This window comes from Spinacia oleracea, chromosome 5 (genome assembly GCF_020520425.1).
Source record: "Spinacia oleracea cultivar Varoflay chromosome 5, BTI_SOV_V1, whole genome shotgun sequence".
Lineage (NCBI taxonomy): Eukaryota > Viridiplantae > Streptophyta > Magnoliopsida > Caryophyllales > Amaranthaceae > Spinacia > Spinacia oleracea.
The window spans coordinates 59,141,272-59,160,284 of record NC_079491.1 but is presented as its reverse complement, the minus strand read 5'-3'; the positions used below and the strand labels follow the sequence as shown (position 1 = coordinate 59,160,284).

General features: G+C 33.8%; 1 protein-coding gene across 1 annotated transcript; it reads left to right on the top strand.

The window, feature by feature from the left end:
* The first annotated feature begins 12,549 nt into the window (after window positions 1–12,549).
* LOC110789777 (cyclin-U1-1-like) lies at window positions 12,550–14,569 on the top strand. Its single transcript, XM_021994479.2, is given in 3 exon segments — window positions 12,550–13,037; window positions 14,269–14,464; window positions 14,466–14,569. Coding segments are annotated over 3 exon segments (690 nt in total). The 5' UTR covers window positions 12,550–12,585; the 3' UTR covers window positions 14,508–14,569.
* Window positions 14,570–19,013: the final 4,444 nt, after the last annotated feature.

Genomic DNA, 19,013 nt, shown 5'->3' with positions numbered 1-19,013 from the left:
TTGATAGACATTTCTTAGTCACAGGACTGGTCCTGACAGTCTATCTTGAATATATCGTCAAATTTGAAGGGACTCATCATTTAATACTAAACCAATATTAAATGGAATATGAAAATACATTTCATATATGATAAATGTTCAACCCCATTGTTTTACAACCATGGGCCTCAAACCCATCTTTATAACAGTTCATGGAATTCAAAGCTATGCTTGATTTCCAGTGCTACAACGTGAGTGTTGCTTCTCACTTGTTGCATAGGTTTAGTTATTATGCTTTGCCAATCTTAATATCCTTTTTATCGAATGATTTTCGAGATATGATGATAAGATCTTTTCGAGTTTGTTTATTATGTGATCTAGTCTTTCTTACTTTGATGGTGGTTTTACTCATTTTGCAATGTAGAACCATCAAGTTAGCAGACGTTTTTCTTGCTTCAAGAATAGTTCTACGCATTTTTCAATGAAGAACCATCAAGTCAGCAGATAGGTGATCTACCCAAGTTCAATGAAGAACTCTTTAATATAAACAACTCTATTTTATTGCTTCTTAGGCAATAAGTACTTTTACTTCAACTGTTTAGGTTGCTAGTGATGCTTTGTTTGGATTTACTTATCCAAGCAGTTCCCAGACAAGTGGAAGACTTTCCAGCTGTATCTTAGAACATAGAAATTAATATTTTAATTTCCCACGCAACAACTCATGGTCTCCAATCCATGTTGCCATTTCAAAACACGATGCTCTATAGATCGTCCTTATCAATGGTTAACTCCAAAGGGTCTTGCTTGATCCTTTGCCAGTGTTTATGCGTGCAGCATCAATGTTTAGCATATCTTTCTTTCCTTGAATCAAGAACTATTCCTATGTACCTTTTCAAGTACCATAAGTATTCTTGATCTCAATCTAGTTGATCTTCACTTAGATCAATAGAGATTGGTATATGTTCGTCATGCCTAAAGTCATACGATACGTTTTTGGCGATCCTCTTATTATATCATACATGATAAATTCTTTTGCAGAATAATTCCCAATTGAATTCTATTCATGTAACTTTAGCTTATCTAGTTTCAGTAGATACTAAATTCAGCTAAATTCTTTGACATATAATATAGGTTAAGAATCTCATTTAGACTCTTTGATGTTTAACTTAGTAAATGCTTATACATAGTTCAAACATCCTTTACTTAGATTTATTCACATGGGTCGAATATCTCCAATGGAGACTTTCGTGTTTGATTTAGTAAATGCCATTACTTAATCCAAAACAATATCATAAGATCTTTGTAAATAGATCTTAATACCCAGTATGTAATAAGTTTCGCCTTGGTCCATCATTGATGAATAATTTCAAATCTAAGTATTTAGCATTTGAATGTTATTTCACATTAGAGAGATATGTGTGATACACATAGGACCAAATAAGTTTTACGTACTCCCACTAAACTTCTTATATATCTATAAGAATCATGTATATTTTATGAAACTAAAATGCTTATTAGCTTCACTTAAAATACAGTTCCAATTCCCAATTGCTCGCTTAAATCTTCACAAGCTAGCATTCATTTCAAGCATTATTTGGATCCACAAATCCTATGACATACCATGTACATAGTTTCTTCCAACATTTGATTGAGGAATACGTTTTGTCGTCCAATTGCCATATGTATCAATATGCAATCATTGCCTGAATTATAGACTTAAGCATTATGATTATGCATGAGGTTTCAACACAATCCACGCCGTGAATTTGCTTGTAACCTTTAGCAACTAATCTAGCTTTGTGTGTGAACACAATTCCATGTTTGATGGTTTTTATCCTTAAAACAAACTTGCAACCAATAGGTGTGAAACTATTCTTGCAAATCAACAAAATTTCAATTTTGTCATCAAAACACTAAGTACGTTTTATGGCCTCTAACCATTTAAAACATTTGAGTCTATCTATGGCCTCTAAACATTTTAGGGAATCTATATTTCGTCATAGCTTTCTTACAAGTCACAAACTCATTAATCTATATGATAATAGTTTGACTGCAAGTTGTAGGTTTCTTCACTATTTAATAGAAGAATCTCATAGTTTCATTGACCTGATCTCTATGTTTCTTCACTATCTAATAGAAGAATCTCATAGTTTCAGTGACTTGAATTCTATGCCTACTTTGGGTATAGAACATCAAACAAATAGAATAATAGCCACTTGAAAGTCCTTTGAATATTCTGTTCTCCTTGAAGCACTTGTAAAGTCTTCTAAGAGATGTCTATTCTTTAAAACCACTTCTAAAGTCCTTAAAGAATACGTGTTCGGATTTTCTAAAGAACTTCGAAAAGCCTCCGGAATGTCCGTTTATGTTTGTTGTTCGCCTCGAAGACTTTCGAGGTCTATTTTCTCCCACTTGTCATTTTTGGAAACGAATCTCCAAAAGGACATTATTTCGAGCAAACAAACATTATGTTCTCAAAAAATTCGTGGTAGAAACAATACCCTTGTGTTTCATTTGAATAAATCATAATGAAACATATATCTATACTTGAGCCTTAGTTTGTCGAATGACAAACACTAAGCTCCCACTGAGTTTTGCAACTCTCTAGATATATTTTATGAAAAGTTATTCTGAAATTACTTTTCAATAGCTTTGACGAATTTGGTTTAGTTTGGTGGTAGTTGAGCATTTTGTTTTAGAAATTAAAGGAAAAGTCTTTATGATCCATCATTGATCGAATCAAGTACTAATCGACTTCGATCATTCCAACTTAGATATGCCATATCTTATGGACCTAGATTGTGAAATTACACCACACAATCATTGATGATCATATTTGGTCTCAAGTAATCATCAACATGATCTAACCTAGATCTTTATGATTTCTTGCCAAGTGGACTTTATACTTCTGAATCTTTGAACTAGCCAAACAGATTCAACTTATATCACATTTGAGTAAATAAACCTACATTCACTCAAATCCATGTGAAATAATAAAGTCATAAAACCTTTCTTTAGCTTTGAACTCTATCGTCTAGGCGTTCTAACAATAGTTCATATTCTTTGTTACTTTCAACAAGTAAGACTAGTTGTCTTAAAATGATCTAGAAATCAATCAACTTTCAAAAGTCCATCAAAATAGAGCTTATGAATGTTAACTTGTTGATATGGTCTAAGCAACAATGCCAAAGATTTGTGGAACTCAAATCAAGGGGTTGATTTGAACCTAGTAAAGTTCTTTAAAGAGTTGTTTGTTTTAATCAAGCATATTGACTCAACCTGAAATTGACCATTTCATTCAAATAAACAAACAAACATTGTTTTTGTTTTTCTTGAATGTGAGTCTTTCTGTGTTTGAAAACAGAAATTTAGGTATGTTGATTATGGAACAAAATAGCCATTAAGTTCCAGCCTTTGAAAGGACTTAAAACAAACTAGATGACCCTACAACTAATGTAGCATTGCCATGCTTCATTTCCCACTTGTAGGTCATTAGTGTATCCTAGCTTCCATTGTTTGAGTTATTACCGAAGTAAGAACCTCAAGCGGTATATGATACCAAGGAAGTTTGATTGCTAGGTCACTTCTCTTTAAACATAAATTTATAGGTAGAAACGGAATCGTAAATTCCTTTCATTTGTTCCTCGTTTTCCTATTTCTTGTACCCTTTCTTATAGTCTTAAGAATTGAATTCTTTAGTGTTGACTTTTATACTTTGTTAGACATGTCCAATGTCACCCCAACAAGGTTCTTACCATTTAATTTATGTTGAATATTAAGTTTCAACTAGATGATCTTACCAGAAGCTTCTAAAGTTCTCTAAGCATCGATCTATTCGAATGTCTAGGGACTAGACTCATTCGAGAATTAAATGGACAAAGATATTAGGTTGTTAACCATTGGTAAAGCTGAGCGTTTAAGCTCAATGCTTTATGATCTCAAAACTACAGTGTATTTTGAATTCACAAGCACCAATTGGTTTGCCATTCGATTTTGATATTCGAAAACAACCATAAAAGTCGATATAAGAAACGTACATTTTAAATTGCTCACTTTCTCTCTTTTCCGTGAATCGTTCTTGGATTCACTACCAATCGAGGAAATTTGCTGTTACCTTTCTAAAAGGATTTATTGCAGTGCAAGATATTTAATTATAAACAATAATTAAAACATACATTGAAGCATGCAAAGTCTAAACATTTATCATGAATAATAACTTGAAATTAAAGCAACCATGCAATTCAAACAAGTTATTAGCATTTTATTCGATTTTATTGTTCCGGCAGGTGTGAATAAAATGATTCCAAGATCCTAAAATCATTGAAGAACTAAGCACAGTTTGTCGACTTAATCCTAGAACATCTTAGGTAAGCAAAAGCCTTTTGCTAATAGTCTAGAAACTATTCTTGGTTGATAGGTACGTCTAAGAACTTATTAGGTAAACCTATTGATTTTTCCACGACATAAAAGGACTCCTTACTTATATCGTTGAGTTTCACCAAAACTAACATGTACTCACAATTATTTGTGTACCTTGCCCCTTTAGGACCAATAAGTAACACCTCGCTGAGCGAAAACTATTACTAGATTGATGTAAAGGATATCCAAGCAAGTGTATATTTTGGCATGGCACCTTTTAACTCAATTTTTAAGTTTGGAACTTAAGGCTCTTACTATGTTGGTTAGATTTTAAGTGAACTAAAATCCTTAATCATGCAACATAATCAAGCTTTTGATCTCATGCATTTTAAGACATATTTAAAAGCAATAAATAACTTAAAACATGCATAAGATAAATGTGATCTAGTATGGCCCGACTTCATCTTGAAGCTTTAACTTCAAAGTCTGTCTTGAAAATCTCCGTGGGAGGCACCATTTTCTTCAAATAGGATAAGCTATAATTAAAACTAATTACAACTAGTTGATGGTACGCAGACCATATTTGAATTGAAAAACAACTTTGGTACTTTAGACCAATTACATTCAAATTAATGGTACGCATACCATATTTTCTATCCTATTTGGGCCATACTAGTCACTTCATAACCTGCAAAACAGTACATATACAATATATACCATTCACCCATTCATTATCATGAATGGCCCACATAGCTGGTTAGTATAACACATTATGCATCACGTAAACATTTGCAGCAATTAATCAAGGGCACCAATAATCTACCAATTATTCAGTCCTTATTAATTCTAATCAAGTTGTTTTAACCTTAAGGATTTGTAGACCTAATCAAGAGTTTATGACTAAAAAGGGCTCCCACTCAAACCAATAAATTCATATGCTTTACTAATTTTAAACATAAAAATGTATTTCTAGTCTAACCGGAAACATACAAATTTAATTAAAATTTAAAGCTCATATAAATTTATAATTGAATCCAAAAAGTTTAATTTAATTTTAGTCGTATTTAAATTAATTCATGATTTTAATTTTAGTAAAATAATTAGAATAAATAAAATTTATTATAATTACAATATTCAAAATTAAAATCCTAGAAAATAATTTAAATTATTAATTTTAAAATTAATTAAAATTACGTAAACTGAAAAATTTCAAATTAAACATTCAAAACGATCTAATCGTAACGCAAACATCCTACGCATTGCACGCCCATGGGCCGCACGCACATAGCCATTGCTGGCCATGTGCGCGCAGCCCATGCGCTCGTCGCATAGCTGCTGCATCTTCCATCGCAAGCCATCGCAGGCTGTGGTGCTCGCTGCGCGCGCGCCAGCGCTCGTCGCACGCGAGCCATCGCTCGATGTGCGCGCTCGCCAGCGCTCGCTGCGCGCGCTCCATCGCTCGCTGTGCGCGCGAGCCATCGCTCGCTGTGCGCGCGAGCCATCGCTCGCTGTGCGCGCGAGCCATCGCTCGCTGTGCGCGCGAGCAATTCCGCGCGATCAACGCTGGGCGCAGCGCTCGTGGCACGCGAGCTTGCGCTCGCTGCGCGCGAGGCTGCGCGCGCTTGCGCGAGGCAGTGCGCGTTGTGGCGCAGCTCGCTTGCTGCCCACACGCGACTGCCATGGCTTGCCTTTCGCCCATGCCCATTCGTCCATAGCTCGTGGCCCACGACACAAGGCAGGGCTGCTGCCTTGTGCTCGTGCACCATGCCTTGCTCATTGCATTCGTGCCGCACGGGCGACGAGCTCCCTTGCTCGTCGTCGCATGCCCGCACTATACAACACCCCTTAAGGGTAACACGAAGCGTCCATTGCTTTGTGCGTGCAAGTTATATGAACGAATCGCATAAAAAATTTAAAATTTATATTTAAAATTAATGACAAATTAATAAATAATATTAATTTCATAATTTTAGGGCGAAAAAATCGAAAATTTATTATTCAATTGATTTCCGATTGTCATGGATTCAAGTCTAGGTCATAAAAATTTAAAATTTATCATGAATTTACAATTTTTATGGTGGTTTTTAATCATAGGTTTCTAATTAAATTATAATTAATTATGAAAATCAAATTAATTCTAAATTATTCTAATTTTCAACAAATTAATCATAATTACAAATTAGATTGCATAATTAACAAGGCTAGGCATTCAAACTTGTTAAACATATACAGTAGGTCAATCAAAAATTCAAGATTTATCAACAAGAATCGCAAATATTTAATTTAACATCTTAAATTTACGAAATTTTGCATTCGAAAAACTAAAACCTTCGAAAAGTCATAGTTAGGCTTCGAATTTGAGAATTCTGGGTTCGGCAGAAAAATGCTATTTTTGTCAAAATTTTAGAATGCCATTTACATGCGGGATTGACACAAAAATCACTCGATTTGGATGAGTAACGAAGAAACTGCCGAAAAACTGCGTACGTATAATTAAATAAACGCAATTTGCAATTAATTAACAATTACGAAAATTAATCACCCCTTTTAATTCTTGCAAATTTGTAATATTTAACCATGTTCATGCAATTTAGATTATGAAAATAATAAGGGGTTCGTGATACCACTGTTAGGTTATGATACATATGATAATTCATAAATCATGCGGAAACAACCATTAAGCCAGGAATACATATTATTTACACATAATCATATAGCATAATTTAGATGCATACTCTTTGTTGCGTGCCTTCCCTAGCTGCGCCCGAACCGAACAAGAACAAGTCTTTAGGACTCCAAGTGTCGTCCCTCCGTAGATAGTCCACAGCACGTCCGGATCCGCCTTAAGATTGACCAACTAGAATCGCCCTTAAGGTACTAGAATTTTCGGCACTATTGAGCAAGGAATGTGGCTGAATTTTTTCTCTCAAAACTCACTTTGAATACTTGAATTATCTCTGAAAATATGTGACCCTAGGCACGTATTTATAGAGTTATGGAAAGGGAATTGTAATCCTAGTAGGACACGAATTAATTAAACTTAGAATCCTACAAGAACTCTAATTAATTAATTTATCCTTTTAGGAATAGGAATTTAATCATATACTAACTCTAATAGTTTTAGGAATCATGCATGAACACAAACTCACACACACACGGCAGCCACAAGGGCCGCCCATGCGCGTGCGTGCGAGCAGCAGCCCACGCAGCGAGGCCCACGCAGCCGTGGCCTTGGCGCGCGCTGGGCCTGCCTTGCGGTATGCCTGGGCGCTGCCTTGGCTGGGCTTGTGGCGCGCGTTTGGCTTGCTGGGCGATGGCCCGACTTCGTGCTGGGCCTTCGTCCGGCAGGCCTCGTCCGATGCTAATTCGTACGATACGCTTCCGATTAAATTCCCGGTTCCGGAATTCATTTCCGATACGAACAATATTTAATATTTCCGATTCTGGAATTAATTTCCGTTTCGAACAAATATTTAATATTTCCGTTTCCGGAATTATTTTCCGATTCCGATAATATTTCCGATTCTGACAATATTTCCGTTTCTGGCAATATTTCCGATTCTGGTAATATTTCCATTTCCGTTAATATTTTCCGATACGTACCATGTTTCCGTTTCCGGCAACATCTACGACTTGGATAATATTTATATTTCCGATACGATCCATATTTCCGTTTCCGGCAATATCATCGTTTCCGGAGTATTCATTTCTTGCCTGTGACGATCTCAGCTCCCACTGAAACCAAGATCTGTCGATTCCGAATATCCATAGATGGAGTATCGATCTAATGCCATTAAATACTTGATCCGTTTACGTACTATTTGTGTGACCCTACGGGTTCAGTCAAGAGTAAGCTGTGGATTAATATCATTAATTCCACTTGAACTGAAGCGACCTCTAGCTAGGCATTCAGCTCACTTGATCTCACTGAATTATTAACTTGTTAATTAATACTGAACCGCATTTATTAGACTTAACATAGAATGCATACTTGGACCAAGGGCATTATTTCCTTCACATACCGGGTTTGAAGATTAACGAGTCAGATCGAAAATTTTATACACGGGAGAATACCGAATCAGGTTATGATCGGGTGGTTGTAGTTGGGATGGGTTGAAACTAAAGCTGTCAATTCTCAACCCCAACCGTTGAACCCATTGGGTTAGTCCGATCATTTAGATCCCGAACCATTAATAACCCGTGAGATATAACCAGAAACCCGTTCCGATCCGATTGCATTCTACATGAACCTGAACCCGAACCGATCAGAGAATATTAACCCAATTAAGATATGCAACATGATAATAAACTATTTCGCGACAACCTAATCCGTCTCAACCCTAATCGAACGGATCTGAAACCTATTAATGACCCGAACCGTCTCAGTTTGAACCGTTTCAACCTTAGAAAAAGTCATTTAATCCGAACTTCTTACAACCCGAACTCTTTCAACTCGTAACCCGTTTAATCCGAAACGATTACGGCCCATAACATGTTCAACCGGAACTGTTTACAACATGTAACCCTTTTAATCCGAACCATTTACAATTGTTAACCTTTTTAAACCAACCTTATGATCAATATTGTTGATTCATGTTCAATTAATGAATTCTTAATCATAATACCCATTTTAACTGCAATATATGACGAAATTTATTTTTACAAGCTTATTTAACTCGTAAGTTGTAATTATTGAACCTTTCTAAACTAAGGATATAATTTAATGTGCATCGTTCAACCATTCAAACTATTGTTTATCAACCGAGTAAGTAACTAAATATGTCATCATCTAAACTTATTTGACTTATTGTTCTTTATTGATCAGATATATTTCCAATAATTGTAACTCGTAGAAACTTAGGTCTATCAAATCTCCTCTCTCTCCTGTAAATCCTAGCCTCCATGATAATTATTAAGGGGTTTCTATCGGTTTTTACCGGTAAAAAATCTCAATTGCTTTATTTTCTTGTGCTTTTTCTTTTTAACTTTTGTTCTCGTAGGTCTAATAATGCTCCATCTTCCGGAGAGGAACGTTTCTACCTTAAAAGACATGGTCTTTTCTTCTCTCTTTTCGAAAGGTTTGCTGCTTTTGTGCTAGTATCGAGTTGAGGGGTGTTGTTTGTGTATTTCATGGTGGAAATTGTGTTGTTTCTAGTTTACGAGATACTCAATACAACGAAAAGAAGCCTTGACATCGAAGTTATTTCATGGCTACACATATACCATGATTTCGTAGCCGTTCTTCAATATTTTCTCATTTAGTTAATTTGAAAAAAAAAATATTATTATATTTTAGATATGCTCTTGTTCTTGTTTAGGGAAAAAATTGATTGTAGATGTCGTATGTCTTTATTTTATTGAAAATTTTCCTTACCAGTCAAAAAAGATATATTTCCAATAAAAATATATTACTGTATAGTTATAGTATTGTTGAATTAGATAGTTGTAAACATGTCTATAATCTCATAAACTTATTTAGTTATATAATTACCGTAATACATATTAATATATTTGTAAACTTATAATCTCATAAAGTTAAATAGAAATAGATATTTGTAAACCAATATTCTCACAAAGTTAAATACTTAAATAATTATGCAATTATATCGTTACAAATTTATATCCTCATATAGTTGTAGTTTAAACTAGTTATGATCATCAAAACCTAGTTATTAGCTTATTAGAGTGATCAATTGTAGATGTCATAGTCCTTAATTCTTTTCAGTGTTATAAAACTTATGCATTCATATTATTTTATTAGTCTTGCACTCTTTTTTTGACTCGTTTTGAACGATTAATCGATTACTAAACTAAATTGGTCTAATTCAATATATTATAAAATTATAACCAACCAACTAATAAAAAACTATGTTGTTTTAGAAAAATCGACTTAATTCATTAACATTTGAGCTTGTCGATCTGTCACATTTGGTTGTTGAATCAGTTTGTCTCATTGTTGTTTAAAACAATTTTTTTTGGTTCTACTACGAGGCTAGGAGTTCCTATCGTGTTCGGCGAGTGGACTAATCTCCCGCGGAAGTTTTCATGGGTACCTCGATAAGAAACATCCTCCCAGTTGAGGTTTTTTCCATATCCAAGGTTCGAAGCCGAGACCCTTGGTTAAGGAGCAAGAGAACCTTGTTAATTCATTTTGTAAACAAAATATAAACTGTATAGTGAAACATAATAATAATCATTATTAAGTATATTTATGTGGAGTAATAAAGCACGATAAATAATTAGCTAATTAAGTTGGTAAGACTTATAACTCAATACTTGTTTGTCACGAGTTCGGATCTTTTTATTAGCGCATTTTTTTTTAATTCATAATCCTTGTTAAAAAGGGGACATGGCATTTTTCGGCGCTTATTTTTTTGGCGCTTAAATATGGTGACAAGTGGAAAACATACTTTCTTAGCAACTCTTTTTAATATCTATATCTATATTATTAAAGCAAAGTGATGGTTAGTAAGAGGACACCAAACCTCAATCCCTCAACTCTCATTCATTGGATAAATTAGAAAATGTAATAAATTCTTATGAAATAAATAAATAAAATCAACCGACATATCTTTAAATTTTAAAATTGGAAACTTGAATAAAACATATGGTTTGGAAATTTTCAAACACATTTACAAAGTTTGCTAAATTTTAATCAATCTAATAAAATATAGAAAATATCACTAATTTTTTCCTATGATTAACTTACACAAACTCTAATCATTTTTAAAAACAAAAAACAAAACTTTAGTTAAATAATATTAAACCGGCCATATACTTTATAACTTACAATTCATATTAAAAAAAACATCTAAAACTCATTCTCCCCTGCAAAGTATGGTCGTATTACCAATATTACTACGTACTTTGCCCATATTTGATTCTTGCCATTTGTAAAAGATGTGTTATTATTTTTATTTTTTTATTTTTTTTGACAAAGGCTAAAGAAGATGTGTTGTTATGAGAAACATATAAGAACGTGGATAATATTATATTTTCATAAATGTTAATTTTCTAATTTGAGTCTTATTTTATTGAATTTAACTTCCACAATTATTCTTTTAATTAGGTTTTCATGGTCCAATTTTCCACTAGCCTTTTAGTTTTAAAGAAGTCTCGCGCATATTAGCATGGACACAAACTAGTATTAGTGTTAGTATAAAATATAGACTTGGTAAAGAGTGCAAGTCTTATAGATTTTTTTTTTTTAACATATATAGGAAACTCTTATAGGCTGGGGTGTTTAGTTCGCAATGGAGTATGTGGAAATAATGACTTTATTTAATTTTTTTTGTTTGTGGGACCAGTTGTTTGGGCTGGTCCTACTAGACCAATGTGTACGCATTTTTTGCATATGTTATTTTATGTGAATCTTATGTTTTGTTATTGGATATGTTTTGGAATTTTTTTCCATTATTTGGGGCATTATCAATTGTATATGTTTTGTATTAAATTACATGAATATTGGATGTAGTAAGATTTTTTATTAGTTAATCTTGTATCAGTATTGAATTATCTATCTATACTATAAAAGACGTTTCTACAAACGTCTACATGCCACGTGGCTCTCTCCCTCAATCCATAAATCAATATTGTTGTTAATCTACTTTCATTTTAAAAATGAGATAAGTGGTTTGCATAAGATTCGAACTCGCGACCTCCACTTTCAACACTAGGTGTTATCCAATTGAGCTATGATTTTTTATGTTATCTTTGCAAAATTAATATTAGTTTAATACAAAAAAAAAATTATCTTGTGAAAAAAAATTCAGACATATATAATTTCATTGAGTATAATAATTAATTCTTATTCACATACTACTCCGGGGTATCAACCTGGCCAAAATACTAGTTTTAAAAATTAAAAGAAGCAAATTTTATGTTTTACAATCTATAAAAAAAATTCGAATTTGTGTATTTCCACCTAAAAATCTCAAACTTTTATTTAATTAAAAAAAATAAAAAATATGGTTCTACCACCTTTTAACAACGAAATTAACAAGATTTTTATGAATTAATTGGGGCATTATCAAAGTTAATTGATTGAGTTGATCGAACAGAAAAAGTCCAAATAAGATTACCAAGTCAGCAAACAAGATTCTGGATGCATGTTGTCCACTCCTAAAAGGATGGAGAAGGTACACGTGTCATGTAATTACTTGATCATCAGGCAAAACAGATAACATAAATCCCAATTGACAACCTTGACCACTAAATAATTCGCCCGCCAAAAATAAATCGATAAAAATGGAGTTGAAAAAAATGGGTAAAATCTTAATAATGTTAGCTACAATAGTAGTAGGGGAAGATCTTGATAGTGGGCAGCAAGCAGAGACAAGCGCAGCCGAGTCGGCAACGGCAACGGCAACGCCGAGGGTGCTACTAATCTTGGCCGCCATTTTGGAACGTTTGGTTGCTAGGAATGATCCACTTATAGAGCATAGTCGTAGCAACTTGATTTATCATGTTGGTCCGAACTTGAAGGTGTTTAATGGGGTGAGATCTCCGAACATAAGTATAGCCAAGTATTTGGAGAGGCTATACAAGTATACAAAGTGTAGCCCTTCTTGTTTTGTGGTTGGATATGTGTATATAGATAGGTTGGTTCATAAACACCCTGAGTTGCTCGTTATTTCTATTAACGTTCATAGGTTACTCCTCACAAGCGTCATGATTGCGTCTAAGATGCTTGACGATGTGTACGTTCTCTTTTTCCCCTTCTCTTTAGTAACGTGTAATTAAGAATGTCATGTTTTATCATTCATTTAATCGAACACCTTCTTGTTTTTAACAGGAATGTCGCATAAACTTTCTAAAACATATATAGTACTACGTCATTTAATTAACCCTCGATCAACAACATAATTTCAAGAGGGACCTGATTATTTTTAAATGCAATCGGGTGTATGAAAATTAATACCAAGTACTAGTATTAGAATTTACAAGTAGGGACCGAATTGTGTTTGTTTTACCTACTATAACTTGAAATTTCTTTCAACAAAAATTAAATAAGAAATTAACTTCTCTTTTTAAATAAATTTTATTTCTATTGGTAAATAATAACTAAAGTTTTTATAAGCTCAAGGTAAACGTTTAAAAATAAATTAAATTAAAGTGTTAATTTGTTTTGTTTTTTAAAACCTGTAAAAAAAACGCGACTACCCTTGATTGTACTCCATGCAATAAGTAAAAGAAGTCGTTTATAGAAAATTGCAAAAAAATGGGAAATACGCTATTTAATGGAAGGATTTTTTTGTCATTTAACACCTTATAGGTGTCATTTAACACCTTACTTATTTTTTATTGTTTTTAAACACCTTAAAAAACAAAAAAAAACTAGAAATCAACACCACTTGACGATTTTTGTTAGAAAAAACATTAGTTTTTAACTATGCTAAAGTTCCCAAGGCATGATATGGTGGTATACAACTCCTTCTACCATCAAATTATGCTTTGGAAGCTATAGCATGGTTAAAATCAACGTTTTTTTCTAATGAAAATCGTTAAGCGGTGTTGATTTATAAATTTTTAGATTTTTAAGGTGTTTAAATATAATAAAAAATAAGTAAGGTGTTTAATTACAAAGACTAATTTTTTTAAGGTGTTAAATGAAAAAAAATCCTTAATGGAATGTAAGTGTAAATGTCTACTTAAATACAAAGCACGAGTATATAATATGGAATACTCTGTAAACAATATCTCTGCTGCATGTTTTCGTCAATTTATCTCAAAGTATCCGTGTTGAATTTTCGACACTGCGACATGGGTTATACAAATGGACAATCCAACACTATATATATTTAACAAAAATCATGATTTATTTTTACAAAATAGCTGTATCGACAAATTGAACACGTATCCGTATTCAATATGAGTATATATTTGAGTCTAAGTAACGTAGCTTATAATTATTGTTTTTGTAAATGCCAGGCAATACAACAATGCGTTCTATGCTAAAGTTGGAGGAATAAGCAACACAGAGCTAAACAGATTGGAGCTTGAATTACTTTTCTTGTTAGATTTCGAATTGATGGTTAGTTCTCCCATATTTCAGAGCTATTGTTGGTATCTTGAGAGGGAAGATTTGCGAATTGGCTCTACATTTATCCCAAGAATTGAACAGCTAGCCATTGTCATTTGATATCAAAGATGACGTCAATTGTATTTGATTATTTTGGAAAGAAACACATATCCTTTTTATTCTAGGTAACTAAGATTTTCTTTTATATTACCTCTCCTTCATAATAATCTTTACATTTACTATTTGCACAAATTTTAAAACAAAAGATAGAGAGTGTTTAAAAAGGGTGTAAATATAATAAAATACGGATAAAGTAAGAAATATGTGTAATACAAAGAAAAGAGAAGAGGAAATGAGAGAGAACAATTGTGTCTTATTCCATGAACAATGAAGTATATATACATATAATAGAATAGAGTTTATTTGGGGAACTATAAACCCTAACATGTAGATATTCTGGAAATATATTAGGGGTATAATGGGCATTCACATAATATTTCATAACACTCCCTCTTTGATGTCATTATTAAAGATTATGTCTCGTTAAAACCGTACTAGGAAAACCCTATGGGATAAAAACCTAATGAAGGGAAAAGAATACATCATTCTTCATAATACGCTTGAGATGTTATCTCATTAAAAACCTTATTAGGAAAACCCAGTGGGATAAAACCTTGGTTAAGGGAAAAAGATTGCGACGTGTATTTCTCCCCCTGGTGAATACATCATTTGAAATCTTCTGGTGCAATAAATTTTAAATAGTTGAGTAGCTTCTCAAATGAAGTGTAACACCCCGACAATTCTCCTTTTTCTAAAATAACCATTTTTATAAATATAACTATAGAGAATTATCAAAGTATTATCGCCCGTGTGAAAACATAACGGCTTATTCAGAATTTTGCAGCGGAAAACATAAAACTAACTTTAGGTTTATAAATAATCGATTACAGATTTAGTCCCAAAAACCAATCAACGAAAGTAAGGAAATGTAAATAGTATGACAAGTTTAAAGTCCAACTTAACAAAAACCCAAATCACTTAGCAAAACAAAATAAATACAAGCTCTCTAATCCCGATCCCAATGCTGCATCATCTTCAAATCTGTAGATGGACAACGCTATATTGATCCTTAGAGACTGCTCACAAAAATGGGTCATCACATGATCAATAAGGCATAGCCATGATCAACACACACAAACAAAGCACGTAATCAGCAAAGCTGAGTACTACATACTAAATCAGTAATAATCCTAACATGATTCTATTAAACGAACAACCCTAACATGATACTAATAAAACATAAGTAAGGATAAACAAAACATATTGACTTGAAGACTATATTTGACTGAACTAGACCCTTGTATCATTAACATTATCTTAATTGAAATAGTCAATGGACTGAGTTGTCTACTAGAAACCTTCACAATAGAAGACGAGGTACGGGCGCGACTCCGTAACCCCAATGACCTGCGATATCGAGGAACTTTTGACTAAAATATAACTGGTGATCAATCTGGCCCAGAAAAGGCCATAGGCGACCCATGACCCCAACTCCTAATTGTCTGTCACTTCAGACGTGCACAGTCTAAAGCTATTGCTACTCAATTTCACTTTACATGATTTACAAATTAAAACCCTGTTATGACTCAACAATCACATAAGTCATACAATCAACAATTATTCACAATTGTTTTTATCTTGGAATTAAGTAAGTGATCACAAAGGTATCAATCAAGACTCATTCCAATTAAATTCAACCTTTCCTTTAATAATGATCAACCCCTGTATATGGGTATAAGGTTTCAACTTACTAAACAAGGTCCTCGGCCCTCATAAAGTAGTGAAAAGCTAAAAGGGAACAACGATCAATCGATCTAAACCAATATATATATAATAATCTAGTGTTCCCAACCAACATGCTTGCATCAATCATCCATACTAACATGTTATAATTCTCAAAACGAAATATATGGTCAACATGTTCATCCAACAACATTAAACATGTAAATTCCAACATAACCAAGTTCATCGACAAATTCAACATGGTTTCAATAATAACACACATCTACAAGCACACAGGTATGTACGTACCTTGTGTAAACAAACTGATAGGCCACTTTAACACTTTCAAAAGTCGCCTAAAGAGAATTCTCCGCCTAAAACATCCAACAAATATTCCCAATCAATTTCTAATCATTCGCAACCATAATAAAGCATTCTAAATGCATCCTAAACATATTTAGAACCTTCCCCAATATCAAAACTTGAATATTTGATTTCCTAGCATCACAATTATTGAATTAGTGATTGAAATTCGTTGAAAACTTTTCGCAAACATCGTACTTTAAATTTTCAGCAATATAACTTATTTAAAAACTTCACCAAGGCCAATTTACGTTCCTAGTACATCGAGACAATAAATTTAATAATCCACAATCATCCTACCATGATTTACAACCATTAAAACCTCGAAATTCATACTTTAAATAATCAAAAATCAAAAATCAATATTTCAATGTATTTATATAATCTGAAAATTAAATATATTTTTTAAACATAATATATAAATCTAAAAATTCTAATTAAATTATAAAAATCATAAATTTATTAAATCAAAGCATAAATTGAATTAGAAAAATATAATCAAAATATTTAGTTTACTTAGGGTTTAAGAATTAACCAATTCAAGAAGGAGATAAGTGATGGCCGGCGGACAAGGGCGGCGGCAGCAGGCACGGAGGCGCGGCCACGGAGGCTGGACACTGCAGATGGTGGCACAGGTAGGTCGCGGCGGCGTTGGTTGCTTGCGAAAGGAGGAAACCCAGCAGCAAGCAAAAGGCGAAAAAGAGAAGAGACGAACGAGAGGGAGACGGAAGGGCGAGGCTCGCCGGCGGCAGGGCAGCGCGACGAAGGAACTGGGCGGTGGTGCAACGACTTTGGTGGCTGTGCAAGAAAACAGAACATTAGGGAGGAGAGAAAAACGCAAGAGAAAGAAGAAACAGAGAAGGAGGAGAACGAAGACGAAGAAGATCGAAGAAGAGGGAGAACAAAGCTTACCGGCGGCGACTGGTTGTCCGGCGGCTGGGCAACAGCAAGGACGACGTGAATGGAAGGAGGAAGTTCTTGAGGGTTTGAGAGTTCACGTGAGTTTGCAAGGGAACAAGATGAGGTTTTGAGTTTTACGTGAAATAGAAAAGGGGAGGGTTTGAGTTTTGGGTTTTATTGTTTGGGCTTTGCCAAGTGGGCTAGAATTAGGATTTAGTTTTAGGATTTCAATCCCAAATCGATTAGGATCGTTTTCTAAATTCAATCGATTTTCGTAATTCGATTTCTTTTCAACGTAAAATTCTAAAATTACTTTTGATTTCATAAATCGTTAAAAATATTCAAAATGTAATAAAATAAATATACGTTAACTATATATTTATTTCTAAAATCCGTAAATTCTTATTTAAATATAACTAGGTATACGTTAAAATATATAAATAATGTTTCTAAATTTACGGGGGATTACAATCTACCCCTCTTAAAAGAAGTTTCGTCCCGAAACTTGACACGAAAATTCACGTATTTTCCAAACTTTTCAACTTATTCTTACCGGAGTAGTACTTTGTGCCACTCTTGTGCACTCTTTTGCCAACTAAAAGTTACTTGTGTTACTCATGAACATCTTTTTGTTATTCGAAGAATCTACTTACTTTGCACCAACATATATAAGTTGCTAAAAATGAGCATAAAATGAATAAAACTGCTAAAAAAATAGGTAAAAAGCGCGAATTTCTATCGCATTCTACCCCCCTTAAAGAAAACGAGTTATGCCCTCGTAACTCATCTCAGGGAATAACTTTGGATATTTCTACTTCAACGAATCATATCTTCAATGCTATATTTCCACTAAATTCGTAGCAAGTGGGATTTCTACACTTCTTTCCACACAATGCCTTAACAGGTGCCATCTTAAAGCTCGCATAGTAACTACTGTTGCAAGAAATTCAATCGAATCTAGGTGGTCTTCCCAATTACCCATAAAGGCAATAACACAGGCTCTCAACATATATTCCGTTAGTAATCTCAATTTGTCTATCGGTTGCAGGGTGGAAAGCAATACCCATTATCAATGTCGTCCCCAAGATTCACTGGACCTTTTTGCCAAAATTTCAGACTTTTATGGTCGGTAAGGATCTTACATGTTGCCCCATAAAGGTAATGTCTCCAAATCTTCAAGCTAGGCGAACACAATAAAAGTTAGCTCTAGGTCATGGGTAGGGTAATTAGTTTCATAAGGTTTCAACTGACGCGACAACAAGTGCGGAGGTCAAACGCTCTTTTAAAATCTGGAAATAAAGCTTCCTCACATTTCTTACTCCACTCGAATTTCGATTCCTTTTTCATCAGGTTGGTCATTGGTTTTGCTCTCTTCGAAAAATCTTTCAAAAATCACCTATAATAACCAGCTAGGCCTAGGAACTTCGGATATCAGACACGTTATTTGGAGTAGGTCACTCACTCACAGCTTGAATCTTAGCAGGATCTACAGAAACTCCTTCTGCTCAACTTTTCCTTTTTACCGAACCTCATCACGCCTTTCATGGATGCATAACTTTTGGGCTTAACTCTTAGCTCTTTCACCAATTCATATAATTCCTCCCATATT